At 34.5% G+C, this 26481-nt stretch overlaps 1 protein-coding gene across 7 annotated transcripts; it reads right to left on the bottom strand.

The window, feature by feature from the left end:
• Nucleotides 1-19211: 19211 nt before the first annotated feature.
• Nucleotides 19212-24882, bottom strand: LOC18428115 (uncharacterized). 7 transcript variants are annotated; one of them, XR_016047204.1, is made up of 8 exons: nt 24216-24576; nt 23408-23794; nt 21975-22046; nt 21703-21767; nt 20860-21052; nt 20607-20687; nt 20395-20484; nt 19212-19726 (listed from the first exon to the last, which is right to left on the bottom strand). XR_016047204.1 is itself a non-coding variant. In XM_011622841.3 (8 exons), exons 2-8 carry the CDS (start codon nt 23672-23674, stop codon nt 19652-19654), a joined length of 807 nt encoding a protein of 268 aa, XP_011621143.1. In that variant the 5' UTR covers nt 23675-23794; nt 24796-24882; the 3' UTR covers nt 19212-19651. The 7 variants fall into 7 exon arrangements, 5 of the variants coding, with proteins under 5 accessions (XP_011621143.1, XP_020519207.1, XP_006837217.1 ...); XR_016047203.1 differs by having other exon boundaries at nt 24326-24576; XM_011622841.3 differs by lacking the exon at nt 24216-24576 and adding an exon at nt 24796-24882 and having other exon boundaries at nt 20860-21016.
• Nucleotides 24883-26481: the final 1599 nt, after the last annotated feature.

Below are 26481 nucleotides of genomic sequence, written 5' to 3'. Positions count from 1 at the left end.
AGTAAACCATTAAAAATTTTTTTTGATGATGAATATATCGGAACAATGACAGAAACAAAATCATTATAAGGTTTTTTACCTGGTTAAAATACTATCTGAACTCAAAAAATAAAAAATTTCCAGATAACCTGTATGTTCCTTAATATAGGCATTGTGGTACTATTGCAGTCCTAGAAAAAATTTATAAGGTATATAAAACACCTAGTGGAGAGGTTGAAGATATCCCCCCTCCGGAGACAGTTGTGGAATTAGCTAAATCTAGGGCAGTCCCATATCAGCAGACTTATGCCCCCAAAGAGGAAGGGATGCTACAAAAGCCCGTGAATTTGGAAAGACACAATCATATTATTGAATAAAATAATTATACAAACCTATTCCTTCAAAGCCTAGGCAAACAAGCCACAAGAATAGAAAATAATTTGGAAGCAAAACCATCTACTTTCAGAGAAGTCCTCCTGCCTAAGGAGACTCTTAAACCTGTCCTTTTTAAACCATCTATTCCTATCTCTAAAACTTTTAAGTTAGGACCTACAGTTAAAGAAGAGAATGGATTTTATGAAGAACTAGCTAATAGATTAGCTAGCCTCAAAATCAGTGAGAAAAAATGAGAAGATAAGAAAAATGAGCAAGGTGCTAATATGCTAGAGGAACTTGATAGTGAAGAAATCCTTAAATTACAAGAGATGCTCAGAGAAACACAAAACTCTTCTCAAATAAATAGGATCAGCTATGGAACCAAACCAGGCCTACTGCAACTACCAAGATGTACTATCCTTGCCCTTCTCCTGTACACCTACAGTATGAAGATGATATATTTTCAAACACAGTACAATATCATGGAAGGTCTATTGTAGAATGGAATATAGATGCCCTATCAGAATACCAAAAGATGAATCTGATTAAACATATGGTGACGTATGCAGCAACATCTGCCAATCATGGTAATAGAGAACCTGATATTGCACGATCCATAATAAACATATTTACAGGACAATTAAAAGAATGGTGGGATTTTTATCTCAGAGATGATGAAAAGGATGCAATCCTTACTGCAAAAAAACATTCTATAACTACTACTTTTGATCAAGGTATTAAACAAGAAATACCTATTCAACAAGATGATTGTGTCAATACCTTAATCTATACCATTGCCCTTAATTTTATAGGAGACACTTCAGTTTGGAATGAGAGAACCAAGGAACTACTAGAAAACCTCAGATGCTCTGACCTTTCACATTACCATTGGTATAAGGATGTTTTCCATACCCAGTTATTAACCGTAATAATGCAAGAGACGTGCATTGGAAATCCCAATTCCTTAATGGTCTACCTGCTCTATTCAGAGAAAAGGTAAAAACAAGACTCAAAAATGCAAATGGGGGAAAGAGATCCCTTATGAAAATTAACACATTGGGGCAATTGGATAATGAAATTTGTGCTACTGGTCCTGAATTATGTATTGACCTTAAGTTTTGGAAGCAACTAGAAAATTAGAAAATCACAGGAAAAAGAGAAATGGGTGATTTTTGTGAACAATTCGGGTATTACCCATTTCCAGGCAAAACCCACTCAAAAAAGCACAAAAATGAGTATAAAAGGAATAGGAAGTAAAGAAAACTATCTCTGAGGCAATCTTACCTTGGTTCATATGGTTAATTCCATAGTAGTATCCAATTGGCTAAATCCAATTGGATACCAAAGGGCCTATTATTGAAGGATTGGACTAATTAGAAAATCAACAAATTCTTCACCCTACTTACAGGATTAATGTTCCTCCTACAGCAAACGAAGACGTATCTGATAGATCGATAGAACCTACTTTCTCTGATATAGGATATAATTCAAATATCCCTGAAGGGAATGTCCATATGCTTCAAATAGAATAAGAGTTTAAAATTAACTATGAGCTCTTGAGAAAAGATTTCTATTCTGATGAAAACCGAGGAATTAGAGAATGGTTTCTTAAGTATAGTAAACCATTATAAAAAAATTTAGATGATGAATATATCAGAACAATGACAGAAAACAAAATCAATATAAGGTTTTTTATCTGGTTAAAATACTATCTAAACTAAAAAAATAAAAAAATTTCAGATAAGATTGTTGTTTGTAAACGGTTTTATTCCTATTTGCACTAATCCGATATGGAGATAATTGTATTTTCTTTTCCTAAAATCTTCTATCCTGGATTTAGTCAATAGGCTAACAGTAGTTTTAGTATTAAGAATAGACATTGTTTTTTCTTCGGTCTTTATAGCATAGTCACTTTTAAATTCAAAAGTTCTTTTGCTATAAATTTCAGAAGTAGAGATATTTGGTATATTCCAGTTATTCAGATCTCTTTCGATATTGGCTATGACAATTTCTTTAGTATTTTTAACAGTTCTTCCTGATGAACTGGATTCATTATCAGATCTGTGTGAACTAGTTCTGAAAGAACATGCCATCGAGTCAAGAGTATGGCTACCTTGTGAGTCAATAGAGTGATTACACACTCGAGTCAACCGAGTCAATAGATTTATTGCCTTCTTGGGCTCTGACCATGACTTTTGGCGACTTATGGTGGCTTATCAGTACTACAACTTTAAGGCTTGTCACTAATCCGACTTTGAAGAACACTTTTTTAGCAGAACTTGAACAGAGTTCTGCTATAAAACTATTTATCAGGGTAAGATCATTAGCTCTGATACCATTCCAAGTATGTCAAGCGGAAGAATTTTTAGTGGATTTAAAATGCAAACTTATACAAGCAAACAAGCAAACAACCTAAACAAACAAAATACTTGCATAGATAACAATATACAGTACATAGACTGATGAACCACACCAGTTAAACACTTACATAAATTGACGAAAAACCCAGCAAACTTCACACCACACCTAACTAGCAAACTTCACACCAGAGAGAGAGAGAGGGAGAGAGAGAGAGAGAAGAAGAAGAAGAAAGCAAAAAAAGATTGAAAGAAGGAAAATATGTCCTCCTCTAACCCCAAGACTTCCTTTTATAGGCGGTATGAAGTCCGGTCTTCCATCTCAATCGTCCACATATTTAGATTCTTTTAGAAAGTAGATTCGTCGGCATCTTTAAAGTAGAAAAAGGTGTCGGTATTTATATGCTTTTAGAAAGTAGATTCGCCGACATCTTTAAAGTAGAAAAAGGTGTCAGTGGAAATAGTAATTTGTTCATAATGGGCCACGTGTTCTGGATATGATGGAGTCGGGCCAGCCCAAAAACCTTTTTCTTTATTGGTTTATTGGGGGTAAAACCCCTGCGCTATCATCACCATTCAAGTTTTCATCTTCTGAGATCGACATCGCATCTTCGTCAAACATTGTCAAAAGCTTCCTTTTTAGCTCTTCTTTTGAAAGTTCTGGATATTCTGCTTGTAATAGCCTTAAGTATGAGGTTGTTCCGATTGGATGAATATTATTAGATGTTTTAACCTTAATTTTTATTATTTTAATAGTCTCGGGGATTAAGTCTTTAATTTCAAAGCTATCCCACCATTTGATTTGAATTACTCTCTCCAGATGTGGGATATAATCCCATGATTCATCATCTTCAGTTATAGAATAAGACCATCTGAGGATCTAGGGGATCTCATATAAGATAGTAAAATGAACCATGGCCTCAAGTGTAGACCAGTTTTTATTGGCTGCTTCAAATTTAGACAAAGAGCATTTCAATTGTTTTGGATAGATATCTAGGTCGTGTCCCCAGTATAGCATCCACTTTTTAAACCATGTAGGTAATTCATTTATGGCTTCATTAAGCCTAAACAAGATAAATCAACTATGGGTATTCTGTTTATTTTGTACTATTAAGATCTTTTCCTAAGCTTCAATATATATATATATATATATATATATATATATATATATATATATATATATATATATATATATATATATAAATACTATGCAACGCCTGTAGGCAAAAATAAATAGCGATTTCGCCTTCCTCCATCACCATCCAAAGTTCATCGTGCAATCACGATTGTCCGATAGTGTTTTATTTTTCAATTATTTTCTACAAATCGGAATCACCTGAAATTTGGAGCGTATGTTCAATAAAAATAGGGTAATCTTTTAAAAATATATATATAATATTTTACATGAAAAAAATTGATCAAAATACCCCTGGAATGTTTTGGGGGTATTTTGGTCAATTTGTTTTTCACGGATAATCATTTTTAAATTTATATTAGATGCGCCCCAGTAAGATGTATATACTCTCCAAATTTCAAGTCATTTCAATTTATTAAAAAAAATAGAAAATAAAACACTATCAGACAATCGTGACCACGCGATGAAACATGGACGGTGATGAGGGTAGGTGAAATCACTATTCATTTTCGCCTATAGGCATTAAGAAGACTTATATATATATATATATATATATATATATATATATATATATATATATATATATATATTATTAATTTTATTATTATTATTATTATTATGATTTTTACCTAATCTGATTTCTTCAAATTACTTTCACCAGGATTTGTGACTTCATACCAAGAAAAGAAGTTAACCATAGCGATATTAACACCGGCAAGTTTTGAAGAGTCGAAAGGATAGGTACTCAATTTTTTTTATGTTATTTACCATTTAACCCAATAGTACTTTTATTTATTGAATTAATACATTTTTTTTATATGATTCAAAATGAAGAAATATATTATTGGGCTTGAATAATGTTTTACATTGACGTTTTATTTGTAAAAATGGGCTCATTATATTTTTTCTTTCTTTTTTTTTGATAGCATGAATAATTGGGTAAATGTGGCTAATACTCAACAAAAAAGTCAGTTTTTACTTTTTGCATATAGACATTTTAGCAATTTAAATCCGTATATACTAGGGTATTAGATTTAGAATAAAAATTCAGGATTTTACTTTGAATTATTACAATAAAAATTTGAAAGTTTTGGTATGATTTGTTATGATATTTCTATTATTTGCTCATGTCATTTGCAAGGGAAACATAAGGTATATCACTATTTTTTTGACATCTTATTTTTGTAAATTGACATGTAAGTATTAATGTTTATTTCTTTTATTTAATTCCACCCATCGAATTATAAATTTGATAACTAGGGTTGGCTACATGAAGCCGAGTCCTCCATTCTACTCTATTAAGGGTATCGTTATATAATGATAATTACATAAATTAATTGAGTTGTATCACTCATCAATAATAGTAAATTATATAATTTATTTTTTAATAATTTATTATCAAATAATTTCATAATATTATCAGTTAATTATTAATATTTGAACTATGTATTACTTATTCTATTTTGATCATATAGTGATAAATATATAAATTTAGAGATAAATAATGATACTTTTATATTTTATATTTTATATTAATTAATGATGTTTTTCAAAAATAGTAAATGAATGAATAAAATTAATCATTCTAATTTAATTAAAAATAACTTAATAATCAAATGATTTCTTTTCAAAACTATTATTTCAAAATTAAAATTTATTCAATTATATAACTAAATCAGATCACGTGCAACGCACGTGCATAACAACTAGTTGAAATTTATGTGTTGTTTAAATCCTTATTTATATATGGGTGCGGTTTGTATAGAGCCTAGGCTCTGAACAATCAAATTAGAGCCTACCTTCAAATAGTTTCGAGAAATGTGGTTTCAATACTAGAAATCTATGTGATAGCCTTAAAATGTATTTTCATCTTTATTTATAAAGTTTAAATCTTCAAAAATAATGTAGATAGACAGATGTATGAGAACTTGAAAATCTTGAAAATTGACGGTCCAAAAATGCATTACAAAATACACTATTTTCAAAACTTGCAATCCATTTTTCCTCGTGTCCATGCATCTTAATGTCGAGATGATCAATTTGAGGATATTTGGGCATCAAAACAACCTCTTCTAGTAAAAATTTTGAGGTAGGCTCTTATTTGATTGTTTAGAGCCTCAACTCTATATAAACTTTTCTCTTTATATATTCAACATTCCATTTATAAAACAATAGTAAAGCATCATAGAAAAATTAAACTAAATTAATAATCTAAAAAATGTCACTTTATGAATCATAACTTTATTCATAAGAAATTTCGTATAGTACAAAGTTGTGTCCTAACAAAATGGAGAAAAGCTAAAAACTATTGGGTAGTTATTAATTAGAAATATAACACCCTTATTTCATGACTATTGAATAGGGTTCTAATGTAATTGTGCAAAATCATATCATCACACCACTTGGACCGTCATTAGAAAATAAAAATAATTTTTATATTTATTCTAAACCACTTTTACTGTTCTAAAATATTATTTAAAATAAAATATTATTCGTTGAAAAATGGCATTTCTAAACAAAGAAACACCAACTTTTGAAAGTGAAATGTGTCTAAAAAAGAGACATGAGGTAAGACATTCCATTGTCATATGTATTTCTAGATTTTTCGACACGTGTGCCCACATTCACCAATTGTCGGCACACTGTCAATGTCTTCCTCTTATAGTCATCTCATGTTATATATATATACAAAGTTTATATATTCACGATACATATCAATATACATAGCGTTATTTTCATAGAAGCTTGAGATTCTATCATGGTATCAGAGTCATAGATCTTTTTTGTAGCTCCAGTCTCTTCCCTGGTTCCACCCTTGTTTGCTATTCCTAAGGCTGCTGAAATGACGTTGTTGTTTATATTCTGAGCTCCGATTTGTGCCATCCGAAATCAGTGATGTTGTTGATCAGTCTTGATCTTATGGATCCAGGCTTCCATTGTATGGAACTTATCATAGATTATTTTTGTTGATTCTTTGCAGATCTTTTTGCTCGATCCCTTATTTGTTGTTCTCGACTTTTTGCTTTACAGCACGCCTTCATCTTCATGGTTACTCATCTTGGTAAATAGGTATGTTATTTGAAGGGCTTGAATTCATGGTATAAACCTTATTTGTAGATGAAAACAAGGGCACGCATTTGAATCTTTAAGCCTTTATTGCAAAATTCTTGTTGATTATCTGATTGCCTAATGCATTGTTTCTCTCTCGTTGTACTTGGCCATCTTATTAATTGTTTTCTCCTGTACTGGCTCCTTAACTCCACAAAAGTTCTGAGAGAAAAAGAAACATAATATTTTGTTCTTGATCTTGTTTCTTAGTAATTTTTGCTAAAACTTGAAAATTGGCTATAAGAGAGCGTGGGGAAGTAGAGGCTAAGTCTTCTCGTACTTTCAAGGCTTCTTCGTTCAGTTGTTTCGGTGTTCCTTCAAAAAACTTAGTTCTGTTTTAGGAGGTTTTTTGGTTTTCAATGCCTTTGCCCTTACTAAACCTGATAGCTTTCTCATGTATAGTTCAACTCATCATTGTTAAATTATACGGATTAAATTATAGTCATGGTTCCTACCTTATGAGAAATTTTCTTAAGGAAAAAGGTAGTACATTACAAATGCCAAATTATGTCCAAAAGCATTTAAAACAGTAAAGGAAGTGTCGGGACACCCTGATAGCTCCCTCCGATATAGTTCAAACCCATCATTGTTAAATTGGATGGATTAAGCTTCCTCCTCTATAGTTCAACCCATCATTGTTAAATTGGATGGATTAAATTATGGTCATGGTTCTTACCTTAAGAGAAATTAGCATATGATACATTGAAGGGAGTGTCGAGTGTCCCGTCTTATTTTCCCAACAAAAGGGAATGTTGTGATATCACAATTCATTGGGTTGTTATAAATGGATAACCACCCATATAAGTTGTTTATTGTTAAATATTCTTTCTTATCTCTTTACAAAGAGAAAAGGAGAGAGGAAAGAAATCTCTTCCACATAAAATGGATAAATACTACGTGAGAGAGAAAAGCCTCACATAGAGGATAGGGTTTTTTCTCCCTGAAGTTTTTACCAAGTGCTCTTATTTTTGGTATTCTTCTTCTTGGTATATCAAAGATACAGTAAACCTACCTAGAGAGAAAAAGAAAAAGAGAGAGAAAAGTGATCATTCTCTTAGAGCGAAGAAGAAGAGAGCAAAAGAAGCCTATTATAGAGAGAGAAAAAGAGAGAGAGAACCTGTTCTTTTAAAGATAGACAAAGCCTCTAAAAGAGAAAAAGAAGCTTTTGAGAGATAAAAACCTCAAAGAAGGAAATCCTAAAGAAGGGAAGCCTCTAGAAGAAATCAGAAAGCTTAAAGAAGCTTGCATTTTGAGAAAACTTGTAACTAGTATTTTTAATAGTAGATATAATCTCTTTCTCCTGTGGACATAGTCTAAAAAGTTGAACCTCATAAATTTGATTTGTGTTTATTTATTTATTTTTTTGTTATTTTGTTCATACACACATGCACATTTTCTTGTGTTTTATTTCATATATGGGTTCTATTGTGCACATCAACGGTTTTTGTGAGAGGATTCGACTTGGTGAGCTCAACAAGTGGTATCAGAGCACATATTTTTTTTTCTTGTCTCTGCTAACCTCCAGGGTAAGTTGGATTCTCTTTGAACCACCAAAAGGAATGTTGAGTGAACAAAGAATAAAACCTCTTAGGTAGGAGGATTTTACCACTGAAGGGAGTGTATGGGACATACTGTCAATTAAAACAAACGGTCGGTAAGTGACAAAGAAGGTCTTAACTGATGGATGTCAAATAGCACCTTGACAACCAATGAAGCACTTGAACTATTGGTGAACCTTAATGGATGGTGACAACTTGACAGTCGGTGGACTTTAATCGCCTAAGACATCTTAATCACTGGTGGGGCACTTAATCAATTAAATCGCCTTTAATTGATGAAGGCACCTTAACTGATGGTGAAACTTTAACTGTCGGAGGCAAGCTTAATCAATGGAGGCACCTTAACCACTGGAGTCACCTTAATTGACAAAGGCACCTTAACCGTTGGAGGCATCTTAATCTAAGAAGGTACTTTAACTATCAAGGGCACATTAGCTATTCAAGGGACTTTAAGAAACGTAATCCTCCCTAACTATCAGAGAAAGGAAGCAAGGGTGACAAAAATGGTGTGAAGATTGTGTACATGGATTGGAGATGGATTCCAATATCTAGAGTAGGATGATATCCCTCAACAACAATAACTTGATTATCAAGAAGCTGAAGATGGGAGACATTATATACTTCTTGAGTGTATTTTTAGTAACATGCAAGACTCGATAGATTCTAACAAACAATAGATAGAGGTAATTATAAGACAAAGGTGCTCATACACGTCAGATAAATGCTTTAATGATGGATGAGCTTGATAAGCTTAAAACGTTGAAGATATGCATTGGGTTGAGTATGCTTCTAGTCCTCATATGAGGCTAAATGTATTCTAACCAATACTTGACAAAGATATCAATATGAAAAGTGTTTAATCGATGCTTGATGGAGGTATTCATAAAAGTGTGAGTTTTTATAACAAACGCTGGATAAACATGAGTTTCATAACAAACGAAGGATAAGTTATCTTAACAGACAGAGGATAGAAGACATATACAAGGTCGGCAATTTTAGCCTTTAAAGATATATCTTGGATGATAAACATGTTTCTTAATCACCATGTAAGACTACGTATATTCTAACGAATGCTTGATAGAGTGAAAATGTCAAATAAATAGCAAAGTCTGTAACCTGTTGGCCATGTGGCATTTCAAGGCCTTAAAGCCAAGAGTCTTTCGATCAGCGAGAGTAAGAGAGAGAGAATGAATCTGGGTGCTTGAAGCACTGGGGCTCAAATTCTTATACCCCAATTATATGAGGCATTAAAGTTTGTGTTTTGAGAGAGTGGTCTCTCGGGGAGATGTGAGGATCACCTCCGAGTCATGAATATATAGGTTAGAATGCCTTATAGTTGATACGATAATCCAGGACTTGAAGAATCCAATTGAGAACAATAGAACTTAAGTATTTATAGAGAATTGGCCCTGTATAGGATGGTCATGGCTTGTGGGATATGAGCTCGTATCCTAACCGAGACCATTCCATGGTATATGCATTTCCAGTAGTATGGGAAGCCACTCTTCTATAGTATCATTCGACTTAGACGAGCCAGAGCACATGTGCTTTGAGAGGACCCGTGTATTTGAGTCGAAACCTGTCTCATAGGGGTGCACCAATAATCCACGGTGAAATGCGATGACAAAAAAGTTTGGCTCAGTGACTTTGATGTGGCCAATTATGTATCCCTTTCATAGATTGTGCAGCATAGGTCCATTGTGTCAGCTTGAGAGAATGGGTAGAACGTCATTCAGGACTAGCCTAATGGAAGACTTTGATTACTAGTGTTAAAAGTCTAGAGATCTCATTTACTTTTGACCCAATTAATTTTATACTGATGAGAAAATATGTAATACTATTGAAAAATCAATTAGATAATTTTTGAGATTTTTGGAGAATTTTTTGGAAATTTTAAATCATAAAAAATGTGATTTTCAAATTTGGTTGACGTAAATACCAAGCAAGGACATCTTATGGTGATGCCACATGGATCTCAAGTAGCCATAGGGATCCTTGTGGCACCCCAACCTCCCCATCCGTGGATGACATCATGCTGATATCATATCTGCATGGGGACCTATTTATCATTAGTTCTATTGTTGGCACTGTGTTATAACATGTTATCTTGTTATTTAAAGTGTTACATATTGTTATGACTTAAGTTTGATTTAAGTCACATGTCTATTTTGTTCACATGTGTCACTTTTTTGGCATGTGTGAAGTCATTTTTTTATAATTGATTTGATTTAAAAATTATTATCCACATATGATTTTATGGAATGTGGGTGTATCTTATGGGCTTGAGGCATGTGAAGCTTTAGTGTTGTTGAAATCATATTGGTGGTGTCATAAGATATTTTATTTACATATGTGGATATCCTATATTACCTTTTTGGACATGCTCTTATTTTTTCTTGAGTCTCACAAATTATTCAAAAACCATGAACATAAGTGTAAACTCGATTTGGATATAATGGGAAATAAAATATGAGACTAAGGGTATTGAGGTAAAATGACTATAACCTAGGTTTAATGGAGTGAATGGTGTTAAATCTCATCCATTGATCTTAAGTGATGAGATGTGGATGAGTGACTTGCATAAATGCCTCTCATATGCCATTGATTCTAAGGCATCAATGATCGAGATTAAATTCACACTTATGATCTAATATATAAAGTACTTTACGGGATCACTTCATATTCTGATTTTTAGTATTCACTTCAAAGCTTAGAAAAAGATAGAGCCCTCAATGAGAGTCACGTGGTCATCATTGTCTTCAATCTTGAGCTTTGAGCGTATACATTATTCCATTCCATGGTATGGTCATTCATGCATGTAATCAAATCTATACTATTGTATCATCAAGGAAATTGATTTATCTTCTTCTATTTTATTTCCTACTTCAATACACTCATTAAAACTTGCTATAATTTTCAATTTACAGTAGCTTTCTCCATCTTTTTGTCATGAGTACTTGGTTTTTGAGTATCTCAACACAATAATGTAATTCATACACATAGCATGCGTAGATTTGCTTGATTACTCCAGGATTTAGACTAGTTCCACAATGTTTTTCTTGGTCCAAATTTTTTGGAATTTTCACTAAGAATATATATCTGATCAGAGGTTTGTATCATCACATTTGATCATATGAAATAGTTTCTTGACCTCATTGTTGCATATTGAAAAGTTCGTGTGGTTCCCCCTGGACCACATAGTGCACTTTCACCATATCATCCTTGTTTTGTGTGATATCTCTCTCAATCTAACAGATCCCTGATTTTGCTGATACACGTCCATCCTGAATTTGGAATCAGTATGTTCGAAATTTGAATGCCTTATGGATCGTTTGGGACCTATTTTATAAATATCTTGGTTATGAATAACCTAGTACTTACGTCTGATGGGTTGTTTGGATGTATTGCACACGTCAAAATAATTTTCTCAAAAGCTCTTAAATCAAGTTTATTTTCTTTCTAAAAGAAGGTTGGAATTGAGATATCTTTTGACTAGCTTTGGCTTAGGCTTTCATGCCACTGGTTAAATCACTCAGCCCTTCCTTCTCTGTGCCTTCTTCTCTCTCCTACTCAACACATTTTACACAACCCATTGCCCCAATGCCTGCACTCTACTCTGCAGCTCTCCATTTTTCTCTCACTAAAAGCTTCAATTCAAGTATTTCCTCGCATTTTTTCTCTATTTTTATGCATTTTATGTTTCATTTATAGCATGAATTTTAATGAATTTGAAGCATTAAAGATTAGTTATATCTGAAATTAGGGTTTCTTTGTAAAAGTTCAATGATTTCGTGAAGCTTCAAGGATTCATTTCCTATCAAACTAGGGTTTCTTTGTGAAATTTCAATGATTTTGAAGATGCAAAGATTCATTTCCTCTGAAATCAGGGTTTTTTATATCTTGCTCTATCTAAAATCCATTTCCCAAAGAGCCCTAACTTCCAATCAGAAACCTTCTTTTTCTTGCAATTATACATTCTAGTTTCAAAGCCATCAGAAGCACATGATGAAACCCAAAGTATGAGTAGGAAAGATATTGAAACCCTAGTTCTAAAATAGTTTAGTAATGGAAAATTTCATAACCTTGTAGAGAATGTAATTAGTTTCCGCAGGGTTTTGCTCACTGCGTGTGAGAATTTTGACTCAAGGGTTAATGGAAAAAATCGATATTGATTGGTATGCTCAGATATTTGTCATTGTGTTTATTTGAAGGCAAAACCATCAGTTTTGATCTATAAATCAGTAAGTAAAATTGCTTCTATCATGTTTTTTTTGTTTGTTTGGTTTTTTTACAATTTTACTTCTAAAAATTGGTTTCCATATGGATATTTAAGATATTGTAATTTTGTGCCCTGTTAATACAAGATTTTTAATGTAAATCGGAACTTATTGGGACTTTTTTTTCCGTTCATATTTTTTACAAGTTTAACATGGTTATCCATGCTTTTTGAAAGTTTAACAAATATGGATAGAATCCATGTTGTTATCTAATAAGATGCAGTGTTATAGATATGTTGTAATACCTGTCGTGAACGTAAAGAGAGAGAGAAAAAATAAGAGAAAGAATCATAATTGAACCTATAAAAATAACAAAAATTATGATCTAATTTATTTTTTACATTAGGGATAACTCATTCCCAAAAAATATTTTTAATTGGCCATGTATAAGTATGAAATCATCAACTTATTGAATCAATGGCTAAACTGCATTAATAGCAAACAACTGAAACCTGGTTTTCATCTTCATAGTGCCAAACAAGGTAAAACATGAGCTTTTATATATATTAGGTTCTTTCAACAACCAACTAAACAATATTGTACTCAAAACCAACTTTTATATATACTAGAATCAACAAAACCAAGTATTGAGATAAACCTAGTATTTTTGTATACAAGGTCCCAAATAACCCATTAGGGGATGAGTATTGACTGGAAAACGGTTATCATCCGAAGACACCTGTGTGAATGGATTAATCCATCTGAATCCATAAAGTCATCAAGATAAACAACGTGATTATCATCAACGCGTTGAAATCAAGTATGAATTAGCAAGAATTTCTAAATTAGAGTGAAGATAGAGATGAAGATGCAAATCGGCACGAAGATGAAGATTAAGATAAATATCAGATCAAGATAAAAGATGCCGATTAAAAGATCACGAATGTGTGATTATCAATTGAAGATTGATATTTATTAGCTTGTGATTTTTGGGTTAAGACATTTGATTTAATTGCTAATTCACTTTAGTGGGAGTGAGATTGAGAGAGATTAACTATAATACACAGAGCATGAAAGAGACAGTTCCCATAGATGACTGTTCTCTTAGCATGATGTATACACAGAGAGAAGTTCATTTTACTTTTTGTGATCCACTTGAAGCTTGTTCTCAAAGGAAGATCAGACTTGAGGATTAGTGTCCCTGCGTTTAAACTCAGGTATACGACCTAATATATGATGTTATTTCTCTTCTTTTATGTGTTTGTATGTTTTCTTCCCTAGAAATGAATGTATAGGTTTCAAGGTTTGAATCAAGGGCATTCGACCTATTTTTCTTTTCTTTGGGTGATGTAAATTTTAACAGAGGTTTAAACCTCTAGAGCTGTTATGTTCCTAGTTTATGATATAAAATCTACGTTTCTGTGATATGGAATGCATAGGCAAATTTGACCCCGAGTGGGATGTCCTTTTGTTATTTTTTTGGAGTCTAATTTTTGTTTAAACATTTTAATCAATAAAGCATCACATTCTTCGAAGCATCCAATACTATAGAGACTTGTACAAGCTCATTGAAGACAAAAGCCTGAAGGTATGATTTATGATGAGCGGATGAAACTAGATCGAAAGGCTCACGGAACTCTCCGACAATGGTTGGACAAAAATGTGTTTTACCATGTGTTGATGGAGACATCAGCTAGGTCATTATGGGATAAGATGCATGATCTATACAAGAAAAAGACTGCATGAAATAAAGCATTATTGATCCAATAATTGGTGAATATGAAATTCAGGGACTGTGATTCTGGTGCAAAGCACTTAAAATTGGTGCAAAGTAATGTTAATCAACTCGTAAATATGGGGTTGTTCCTAGATGATGAGTTATAAGCTCTGTTTTTGCTCGGTTCACTACCAGAATGTTGGAAGACATTGGTAGTCTCTATAAGTAACTCAGCACTTGCCGGGATATTGATCATGAGTCAAGTAACTAGCAACTGCTGAATGAGGTGATGAGAAGAAGATCATCAGACTCATCAAATTCACAAGTTGTTGTCACAAATCGAGGAAGATCCAAAAAGGCAAGAAGTATTGTTTCCTCTACATAACACATGTGCAAATCTCCAATGGCATGGAAGACCCTCATTAGATCTATGGCATAGGTGTTTCGGCTATATATGAGTGAAAAATAAATAAATATCTTAGCACAGAAACATATTCTTCCTTGTGTCAATGATGCATATCTGACCCCATGTAACTACTGTTTGCTAGGCAAACAACATAGAGTCTCATTCTCAAGTAAGAGCTTTAAAGATACGAAAATTCTAGATCTGGAATCCCATGGATGTCAAGTAGCTTAGTGGTGCATCACAGTTTGTCATCGTCACCGATTATGCTTCAAGAATGTGGATATACTTAATGAAATTGACAGAATGGATGTTTGAGGTCTTTCAGAATTTCCATGCTAAGCCATTAGGAGGTTGAAGCTTATAAATCAGGCGTTGTTAACTAAATGTGGTGGAAATCCTTATGTAAAGGTGAGCAATTATGGAAAGGGGTTTTAGTTTTTGAGTATGGGGCTAATAATAATGGCTTTATCAGTAGGGACAGAGGAGGACGTTATCGATCTTAGATTTGGAAAGGCATTTTTGCCTTAGGAGATTTGGTTCTAAGGAATATTAGATGGGCGATTGGCAAAGTGATACGGTGAACTTCTGGTCCCATAAATGACTTGGTGATAGGTCTCCTAAGGTAATGTACAACGATCTTTATGATTAACTTCTAATCAGATGTCAAAGGTATGTGAGGCTTTTACTCGCAATGAGCACCAGGTGAGTTGGTGTTTACTTATTATGGAATCCCAAATGTGGTGATTGCAAAGTTCACTAATCTGATGAATGATTTGGAAGGGGTATTCTAATGATGGTATCTTATCTGTGAAATCTATATATCATATACTTTTCCATGATCGTCAGAGATGGACACAACCAGGTTTGAACCAGATTTGGAAATGGCATATTCCGCATAAGGTACAGATGTTTTTATGGATTTCATCTTAAAACAATGTCCTAATTGTTGATAATATGAGTAAAAGAGACAAGTTAATCATTAAAATATGTATTTTGTGCAATGGGGATGAGGAAATTGGGATTCACTTATTTTTGCACTGTCCTTTTACTTATCAACTATGGTTGTGGCCGTTGGATACACCGCTACCTTCTTGGCATACAGATATTGTGCAACAATTAAGTTTACTGGGTTTGCCTAAGAATGGGGTGGTTCTGTGGGGCTTTGCTATGGGAGGTATGGCTGGAAAGAAATAGGCATATTTTTTGGGATTTGTTCATAATTATCAAAAATTAAAGATAAGATTTTTCATAATGTGTGGTTCTAGTATTTTAATATGAAGGAAGGTGATGGAGTGTCTAAGGTAGATGTCGTTCTTAATTTGTGAAAATTGGCTGCGCAATTGGTTTTTAAAGTAAGACCGAGAGGTAGATAGATACCTCTATTGCATGGGTGTGTGAAACTTAATTTTGATGGTAGTTCCTTTGGGAACCCAAGGCCCACAAGGGTTGGAGGTGTAGTCTCTAATTCAAGAGGAGAAGAGCTCTTTACTTATTCAGAGCCGTGAGGTGAGGCTACAGCTAATGAGGCTGAGGTATTGGCATTGTTATAAGGACTGAAATTACTGAGATAGAGAGAGACAGATGTGTTGATTTGTGTTGGATGGTGGAAGGGAACTCTTTAAACATGATTAATTGGTGCAATCGAGTTGAGAGACCACCTTGGAATTTGAGGGGTGTGTGGATGGAAGTCTTGGACCTTTGTCAATTCCATTTAGTAGTGTTTAATCCTGTGGAATTTGAGGGGTGTGTGGATGGAAGTCTTGGACCTTTGTCAATTCCATTTAGTAGTGTTTAATCCTGCCTATAGGGAGCCTATTGAGAAGGCATATATGTTGGCCAAAGCAAGGGTGCATTCGGTTAATTTAGTTGTTTCTTCGTCTGAACCACTATAATTTGGTGTAATCTTTTTCCATTAATAAAATCAAGTACTCTAGTGAAAAAAAATGTGCGCCTCGTCATATTGAACCGGGTACGATGTGATCTTTTTTTATTCCAAATTAAGTCGTAATCAAGGCGAATGACCAGTAGTACTTCGAAAATAATTCAGTCCTCTAGGTTCTTCAGTTGCTTCATTTGCTAAGATTAAGGCTCCTTTTGGGAGTTGATAGCTTAATGTAGATAATGGATTCAGGGCAGCACTCGACTGCGCATCGTAGAACATTCCATTCATTTCCGCCACATGCCGGTTTTTGGGCTTGTTTTGCATGAGGGTGCGAGTATAAAAGGGACAAAAGGCAAGTACCAAATTGGAGAGCACTGACTACCAACACCATATCATGGAATTGGTGACGAATGAGATGAAAACCAACCACTTTCAAAATGGATTCTAAGTAGGGCTGGCAATTGACCAGGCAGCCCGGACCTAAAAAACTAGGGCTGGGCCACATATTGAGGCCCGAGGTCCTGGCTAGTTTGCCCTAGCTGGGCCACACCCTCTTTTTCCCTTACTTTTTCTTCCATTTTTTTCTTCATTTTCTTTTTTTCACACAATATGTATGATTTTAAATTATGGTCCAACCAACATACCAGGCCAAGCATTATATCCCCCATTCTATTTCAGACATCACTGATTTTGTTTGAGATGGTGGAAGACTGGAAGTTCAATATGTAATTGTTGCAGGTTCAATTGAATATTTATTATTTGAGTCGACTAGAAATAAATAAAGGGATGGGAAGAGAAATCTCTTTTGAGTTAAAAAACCTTTCTATTTCTCTTAACACAACTCTATAAAACATAATAAAAAACCAGATATCTTTGGGTTGCGATGGGTTGTCTTCTGCTTTATCCCATTAATGAAGGAGACCACAGGTGAAAGCATTATAAAGTTTTCAATTGTAATGAGAAAAAGAACACATCTTGAGTCAAAAGAAGGAAATGATTATACCTTTGAGTCAAAAGAAGGAAATGATAATACCTTTGAGTCAAAAGAAGGAAATGCATATCCCTTTTAATATTGAACAAAATACCCATCTTATGGACCAGTGCTCCTGTTTGTTTTGGTGCATTGTGCTGTAATTTCTTCGCAGTCAGTCTTTGTTAACAAATGGTCAATATGGCTGTCTATTTCACCTCAGTGCCAATTGCCAAGTATGGTTAACTAACCCTTTTAACTCATAAAAAGGGTAAAAGAAAAAGAAAATGCATGTGCCATTAAAAAGTTAGACAATGTCCAAATTTCTCGTTTTGTTGACTAGTGGCTAGATGCCTAGTTTGTAGCAGTCAGTCTCAGTCAACAAATAATTAATTGAAGTCAGCATATTTTGACCTTTAATGCTAGTATTGCAAATTACCAACAACCCTTAATGAATCTTTTATTGACACAACAGAGAGAGATTAATGTTTTACGCACACAGTTTAGGGAGCATCAACATCCAAGGAATCCGAGGGTCAGATTTCCAATATCTGTGATATTGCCAATTTCCGCCATTTGGCAAAATGAATATCCTGGATACTGAGAATCCAACATAAGCAAGACTCGGAAAGATCCACTTCTTTTCTGATTTCCATGAAATTTGGTCTGGCACTTGGGTTCCATCCTATCAGGACCACTCATTCCTCTACGCGATACCCTTTTCAATACTCTCCCTCTCAATACTCTCTTCCCGTCTAAACTCTCAGATAAAGAATAGTCAGAAAACCCCATCCCTGATAGCAGATCGACGGGAAAAATCAGCCACCAGAATCTGCATTTCCATTCCCGAAGACTTGTCTAGGGTTCTCCTTCGGTGTTGCCCATTTGCCTTGTGTTTCACCGCATTACTTTTGCACTCATGATGAACAGCCCCCTAAACTTTCACGTTTCACTCTCAAGTGAGGTGCTGCCGTGAAGGTCAGGCATGTAACAGCCAGAAAGAGAAAGTCAGAACCTTCCCTCTTCTAAAAAGTTTACAATCAGTGATGTTTCAGATACGAATATCCCCCTTTCAGATCTACGGCCTTCATGATCGTAAAACTCTCCAGACTTGGGAAGGGGTGCTACAGCACCCAACAGTTTTCAATAACATGAACCTTTAGGTCCAGACAGAAAATGGAGTAGCTCCTTCAAAGGTATCACCATGGTTTCCAATATCAGAGTGCCTTATTTCAGATTCAATATAAGCATCCATTTTAAACTAGAAGGAAGCAATATTGGTGTTGTAAACTCATTTTCAGAATATAGCTCCAACGTACAGACATTTGGTGATTGCTATCCCCCCTAATATGCCTGCAGTACCAACCCAAATCAAGGTTGCGAGTATCAAAACCTGGGGGTCCCTAGAATTCCACCCATGAACATGAGAGCGTACAGCAAAACATTGAGAACAAAAAAAAATCATGCACGCATACTTGTGTATCTTGCTCGCGTTACACCAACAAGTAAAAGTAGAAGCGATATTTAAAAGATATTCAATATAGACAAGTTAGAAGCTTCCCAACGGATATGTAGTACCCATTGCATTAAATGGATTAATTTCAGATAGAAAAGGAAGCCTTCCATATATATACAGTTACAGAGTAAAATGAACAGGTTAGAGTGACGTATAACAGACAAGACAGAGGCCGACCATCTTCACCAGTCCATAAGCATATATAAATTTCCCTCAAGATAGACACTTATCTCCGCATAAAGTTGCAGTGTTGTTTTCTTCTGCATAAGGTTGCACTTCTTTCTTCTTCCACATGAAGTTGCAGTGATTTCTTCGTCATGATCTTAAATCAACCAGTTATGGTTGGAGTAATATCTTTCCAAGTCGCATGATATTAATGGATACATACAACAGCCCATCAAATAACACTGGTCTTTTGTCCATCCTGATCTTAGGGCACATTTATGATATGTGGTGGCTGCTCCAATTCATCCTCAGATGCATCAAGCTCAACTTCAGGAGCTTCCTATGGAACATTAGAAACACTAATAAGCAATTGTTAACCTACACCCATAGGGTCTGCTTGGATGGCATGTAAGTCACAGATAGTAACTTTATACACAGGGCCAGTATAATTAGGTGTTCTGAATAAGCCAGTATTTATAACATGCCAGCCTTGCTTGTATGGCAGGCACACTTTTAGGCAAAAGTGCAAAACTACAGAAAAGGTGTTTTACCCTTATGCCCAGTAGAGAGGTTCGGTGAGGCGCATTATGTGTCACACCCAAAAAATGCTAATAAAAGTGATGAGACTAGTTTTTTGCACATGCACAAATGATTCAATTACACTTCAACTACAGCACACAATTACCTGAAGGAACACGGGTGCTTTAGTACACATATTTAATGTTCCAATAGGCTAATATCACACAAGCAAGGACCAGCCCAACCAAATCCTCAACAGGAAATCTCAATCTTCATGCTCCAATTTAGGGCCTCAGGTTAATAAAAGCACTACAAATAAGAATGTTACAAAAACTCATATCTATTTTTTTTTTACGCGTAAACATGTGCGCATGCACACGTGCACAGAGAGAGAGAGAGAGATGTATAGATCACAGATGTATGCATGAGAATGTGCATGTATAAGCTGAGACCAAAATTGAATCCAGGAGGGCTTGAGCAATTTATTACCTGCTGCCGATGCCGGCGATGGATAGCAGCCACAGCTCGGGCCATGATATAAAATGGCAAGAGGATTCCAGCAACCCTTAAAAGAAACAGCTGTTCAATAGAGCCAACAAGTTTGGTACGTTAACAATACGACCTCAATTCGCACATAACCATGAGAATCTCCAAACTTGAGAAGAAACTAATCTTATAATCTTAGCTTTTTAACTTCTTACAGTGAACAATGTGAACGCATACTCCTCAGCCCCACCGATCAAGAATGGAAGTGTATGTCGAAGAATCAGAAGAACTAGGAACTGCTCTCCAAAAGAAAGAAAAAAATTACTACATAAACATCCTAAGTATAATGGAAAAGCAGTCACACACACACACACACACACACACACACACACACATACATGCACACACATGTGCATGAACACGAACGCAAAGTAGTCAGTAAGTTAACATGTTGGTTAGAGCACTAACAATTACAGCAACCGAGCGACAGCAAGTCACACTCCTTGAATTTGAAGCCGAATAATCATCAAATCCAGTGTTCAAGAAGTTGCGGTCTGTTGAAACCATAGCAATAAACTGAGGATTTTGCAAGTCTAATGGTTGTCTAGAGATCTCCCAGCTTCCCCTAGCAACAATGATGAGAGATCAATAGTTGCATGGCCTTCAAATGGAAAAAATTATGAAGGAGTGTAAATAAAATGGCAGTTCTGTAGTCCATCACCAGTACATCCCCTAGCTAATGGCATGAGTCATGTGAAAATGTGGGAAGAAACTTAACACGGTAAAATAAGAAAGAATGATTTTTCGAAATATAAACTAGTACACTGTCCCACAAAAACAAATTTGGTAAGAGAGAGGATATTCTCTTATAATCAACCCAAAAACAAATACAAACTATTACATTAAAATAATAACAAAATCAATTTGTAATATATGGTAAATCGATCGGTCACAGAAAGATGGCAATAATTTGGGTCACTTATAAAATTTAATTTTATAATGATCATGTAAGATTAGCTTGTTTCTGATAATTAGGCCTGTTTACAAACAGTTCCATCAATTTGGCAACTTCTGAAATCCGTAGACAGTATGTAATTTTAATCATTAACGAAATCATTCGGAAAAGCACGAACCACAATCACAAGGAATGAATTATGCCCAGAACCTTAGCACAGAAAATGCAAGTTTCCGTGTGTACATGTGCTGTGTCTGTGAGCTATTTCTGTGTGTGTGTGTGGGTGTGTATGTGTGTGTGTGAGAGAGACAGAGAGAGATGGGGAGAAGGGGCACAAAAGCAAGATCAGAAGATACCTAAAATTAGGAAGACCCCCATAATGAAACATCTTAGGAGGTGCTGTATAACCCGGCTGAAATTGCTGAATTTCGACCACAGAAAACAACAGTTAAAAACAAAAAAATTAAATAAACAAAATCAAACAGCTTACTAGACTGAAGCATTAAAGAAGATGCATGACCTCCTCATTGACACATATAGAAGTAGCATATGTTATTATGCCGTCACAAACTGCAACTATCGAAAAATAAGGTGCAAGGAAGAAGAGGAATTCGAAGAAATCACTAACCTGATGGCAAATCTCACACATGGTGTTGCCCTTCTCATTGCACCACCGTTGAACACATTTGCGATGGGCATACTGCAACAGGTAATTTGTAAGAAAGAAGTTCAACCTTTCTGAATATTTCCTCTCTTACTTTTCTCTCTCATTTTCTGTCTTTTCTTTAAGGTAAACACCCAAATGTAAATGAAAAACAAGCAAAATGAATGTTAAAACTTGGTAGAAAGTTTCAAATCTGGAAAGCAAGAGAGAATCATAAACTCTATGAATCCAATATATGATTACGGAATTTTAACCTTCACACAAAGAGCAGTTCTAACATCAAATACCATGAAGACAAACACAGGGAACAGAAACTTGAAATTCAGATAAAATCCCACATAAAAATAAAAAATTAAACTAAAAAAAAAAGAAGATAAAATCCATGATAAATTGGATTGCAAACTCACCCAAATAGGGGCATAGAACCAGAACCATGGTCATTCAAGCAAATACCCAGTCTGGTTATAAACTCAAATTAGAAGATCACTCAAGTTATAGGCCCCATTTAGATAATGACTGCATCCTCCCAAGCTCAATTTATACATTTATGATAATAAATCAAGCAGTAAAACGTACAACCAAGTTAGACGGGCGATAAAGGAGAGGTCGAAACTATCACATGCCTGTTAGTGAAATCAGCAATAAAACAGTTTCATTTATTGATATAAAAGTAATCCAGGAAAAGGATCGGAATTTAGATAAACATTGAAGAAAATGTCACCTAAGAACAAGAATGCAGACAAGAAAAAGGATTGAATTCAAGTAACAGGAGAAAGAGAAACAAAACACATATTAACACATGCTTGACAGTTATAAATTTTCTAACATAGAACTGTAATTTCGGGAAATTGGGCCCGCATATAATGTAAAACAGATATCAATATTCAGACTAGAAACCCAGTAAAATACCATTTAAACAAATCCATAATAACGACATTCTTTATGTTTTTTGTGGTTTAGTAGTTATATTGCCACAAAATAAATTTACTTGGAAAAAAGAAAGCAATTAAGAGAAAAGAACACAATTCGAATAATCAGTGAAACTCTTTAAAATTCAAAAACCATTTTTGCTAAAGAAAAAGAGAATCAACTAAAGAAAGATCTGACCTCAAATGAACAGTGAAAAACATACACAAAAAAAATCCACAAACTTTAAAGTTAAGAAAAAAAATTTAAATAGACCTTGATGTTCTAGTTAAAACCAGATTTTAAACTCAAGAATAACACTAGTACAAACAAGGAAAAAAAAGGAAAAGGGGGTGAGGGGGACATCCAAACAAAATTAGCACAAATCACAAAAGGAGAAAGGCCAATTATTATTCCTAACAATTACAATTTAAATATTTTTGAAATATTTAAACATTATTTCATGGCCTATTCAGAAGCTAAAAATTTACCTTCAAGCTGCCACAACAAGCACAAGGAGTCTCCATGTTACAAGCCTGGTCTTCATCTTGACATATCCTGCACTCTACCACTTTGAGGGATGATCCCTTCCTATTGATCCCCATTTCTTCAATTATAGGGTTGCCCGAACACTGCCCGAGGGCCTCAGAATCACCGCTCAGGCATCGTACCTGCCCGAGATTCCTGCTCTCGATCATGGCCTCCAGGGTAGAATCGGTGATTAACCGATCCACCAATAACACGAAATGGTCCCCCATATTATTTAAGCTAACCCAAAATTTGAATCCAAAGCTCCGAACCAGACAACCCCAACTCCTTCGGAATCTCTATTATCCCTATATGAAAATCTGTATTTTTCCAAGTGTGCTTAAAAAGGCCTGAAAACCAGAACAGAACCCAGTAATCAGATCTCTCTCTCTCTCTCTCTCTCTCTCTCTCTCTCTCTCTCTCTCTCTCTCTCTCTCTCTCTCTCTCTCTCTCTCTCACACACACACACACACACACACACTCACTCACACGCACACCTTGATAACCATCCTGGTAAATAAAAGACCCTCCTGTTTTCGATTCAGGACAAAATTTGCCTTTATTTTTTATGGAAATTGAAACCAAATGGAAAACAGGGAGCCTCCTTTTTCTGGTTGAGAACACAAGTGGGGTTCGATTATGAATTAAAAATCAACAGGACCCAATAACCCAAAAACTTTACTTTTCAGTATTTCTGAAATCTGACTCAGTAACGAGCAAAACACCTTCGTACTTATAAATTCTCCAAAAAAAAAAAACGAAAATCGAAACCTGAGAACGGAAAGCTCCTTTTTCAGATTCAAAAGACTTAGCATGTGCACATGAACCTCAAAGAGATAAGGACGAAATCAAAAGCAAAAGCTTTCTCTCTCTTTTTTTACCTTCTCAGGATATAATGGGGGATTGATGGGAGAAAGGAGAAGAAATAGGCTTTATTCAACTGAAAATGGGACCACGCAGAGGAAGTAGAATTGATTTTGGATGGAAAGACCCATTCTCAAGAATGGAATGCGAATGTGATCCTTTGGGGATGTGTAAGCGCCATGAGAGAGAGAGAGAGTTTTCTTCACTTGTGAGGAACCATTTTGTAAATGAAGGGCGACCCAAGTAAGGCAAGGAAGTTGATGGTGTAGGGTTTGCTCCAGATGACGCTTGTTAACAAAGATAAAGCAAAGGATTTAGAGAGACAAAACTGTTGTGTTGTGTTTTTAACAAAGAGAAAGCAGAGGATTTAGAGAGAGGAAACAGTTGTGTAAAGACAAATGCTTCGGAGAGAATTTACAGGAGACGGTTTAAATATGAGAGAGAGAGAGAGAGGTTTTAGAGATAGAAAGAGAGAGAGGCGGCAAACCGGCTTAGTTGCTCTGGCCTTTGCTGTTTGATGATGTTTCTCTTCCATGCACATTTGGAGGCATCTCACAAGCATTGGAGTTATAAATACGGAGGAACATGGCCTTCTTCATCTTAAATTGCCTATTAATTAATGAATATTAATTTTTAATTAATTAACTATTAATATTTTTCTTTTTTTTTTAGAATAATTTTATCATGTAAAGGAAATATATACAATACAAAGAGGTCATAATGATCATTGACCGGTAAATTTGGAATCAAGTAATTGAAGATGCATCAAAAGTTTGGACACAAAATTCAAAATAAACTTTTTTGAATGTTGAGACAATTGTTTTTTATTGAATTTCACAATGGTTAAAAATAATTGCGATCTCTTTATATAAAATATGAATAGTTTTATAATATACAATCCATGACCAAAAATACATGTAAAACTTATATCATGATTAATAAGGGAAAAATTTATATAGAGCCGAGGCTCTAAACAATCAAATTTAAGCCCATATCAAAAAATTTATTAGAAGAGGTTGTTTTGATGCCTAAATATCTTCAAATTGATCATCTCGACATCAAGATACATGAACATGAAAAAAAAAATAGATTTCAAATTTTGAGAATAGTATATTTTGTAACACATTTTTTTATCGTCAATTTTCAAGATTTTCAAGTTTTCATAGATCTATTGATATACACTATTTTTTAAGCTTTAAACTTTATAAATAAGTATAAAAATAAATTTCTATCACATTGATTTTCAATATGGAAACCACATTTCTCAACACTATTTGAAGGTTGGCTCTAATTTGATTGTTTAGAGCCTAGGCTCTGTACAAATCGCACCGGATTATAATCAAGGTTTTAAGAATCCTCCATTGGGATCAGGAATTGCTTGGCTGGATTGGATTATATAACTTAGAATTAGGAATCGGTCTTACTCTTTATAAATTGTTCGATGATTTAAATCATCAAACAAGCATGCAAGTTATAGATGGGCGAAACGTTCCATGCCATCTTATTTTTCATCTTCAATTTTTTAACGGATCAACCATGCCAACCAATCTAGACCGGTTCAGTGGAGGATCAAACCAAACGGCTGATCTACATTTTAAAGCCCTACATAATTCATTAGTGTAATTCTTACCTTTTTATGCTTCCTTTACAGCATAAAATTTATATACTTTCTCTTGTCCCACCGTCCATTTTGAATGGAGGGACTAAGATTGTCCCAATTACAATGTCACATCTCTACACTATTTTATTTTTAATTTTTTTCTATAAACTATTTTGACATCAAATTTTGTACAGTCCTATATTAAACTCGCACTAACAAAAAATATAAAAAACTATTTCCAATAAAATAAAATGACCAAAATACCTTTGAAAGTTTTAAAAGGTATTTGGTCCTTATATTTAATCAAAAAAATATTTTAAATATTTTTCATAAGTGCGCCCCAATGAGAAGATGGTACGTACGAAATTTCATATTGATACAATTTGTATAAAAAAAAACCTAAAAATAAAATACTTTGAGACGTCGGATGTAAGATCAAATGATGAGTGGCTCTCTTGATCAAAATTGGACGGTTGGATGGTAGGGGAAGCATAGATCTTCTATACTGTTGGAGAAGTATAGAAACCTTTCCCATCTTTCTTTTCTCAATTTCTCAATTTCTCAATTTCCTAA

Source organism: Amborella trichopoda, chromosome 13, assembly GCF_054954075.1.
Source record: "Amborella trichopoda isolate Santa Cruz 75 chromosome 13, AtrichopodaSantaCruz75HAP2 v2.0, whole genome shotgun sequence".
Classification (NCBI taxonomy): domain Eukaryota; kingdom Viridiplantae; phylum Streptophyta; class Magnoliopsida; order Amborellales; family Amborellaceae; genus Amborella; species Amborella trichopoda.
The sequence above is the reverse complement of the archived record's forward strand: the minus strand, read 5'-3'. Positions and strand labels throughout refer to the sequence as shown.

Coding starts and splice junctions, on each gene's coding strand:
- LOC18428115 (XM_011622841.3), bottom strand. CDS start 23,674: ATGGGGGACCATTTCGTGTTATTGGTGGATCGGTTAATCACCGATTCT. Junction 22,047..23,407: donor CTTGTTGTGGCAGCTTGAAG/GTAAATTTTTAG, acceptor TACCTGTTGCAG/TATGCCCATCGCAAATGTGT. Junction 21,768..21,974: donor TGTGTGAGATTTGCCATCAG/GTTAGTGATTTC, acceptor GTCGAAATTCAG/CAATTTCAGCCGGGTTATAC.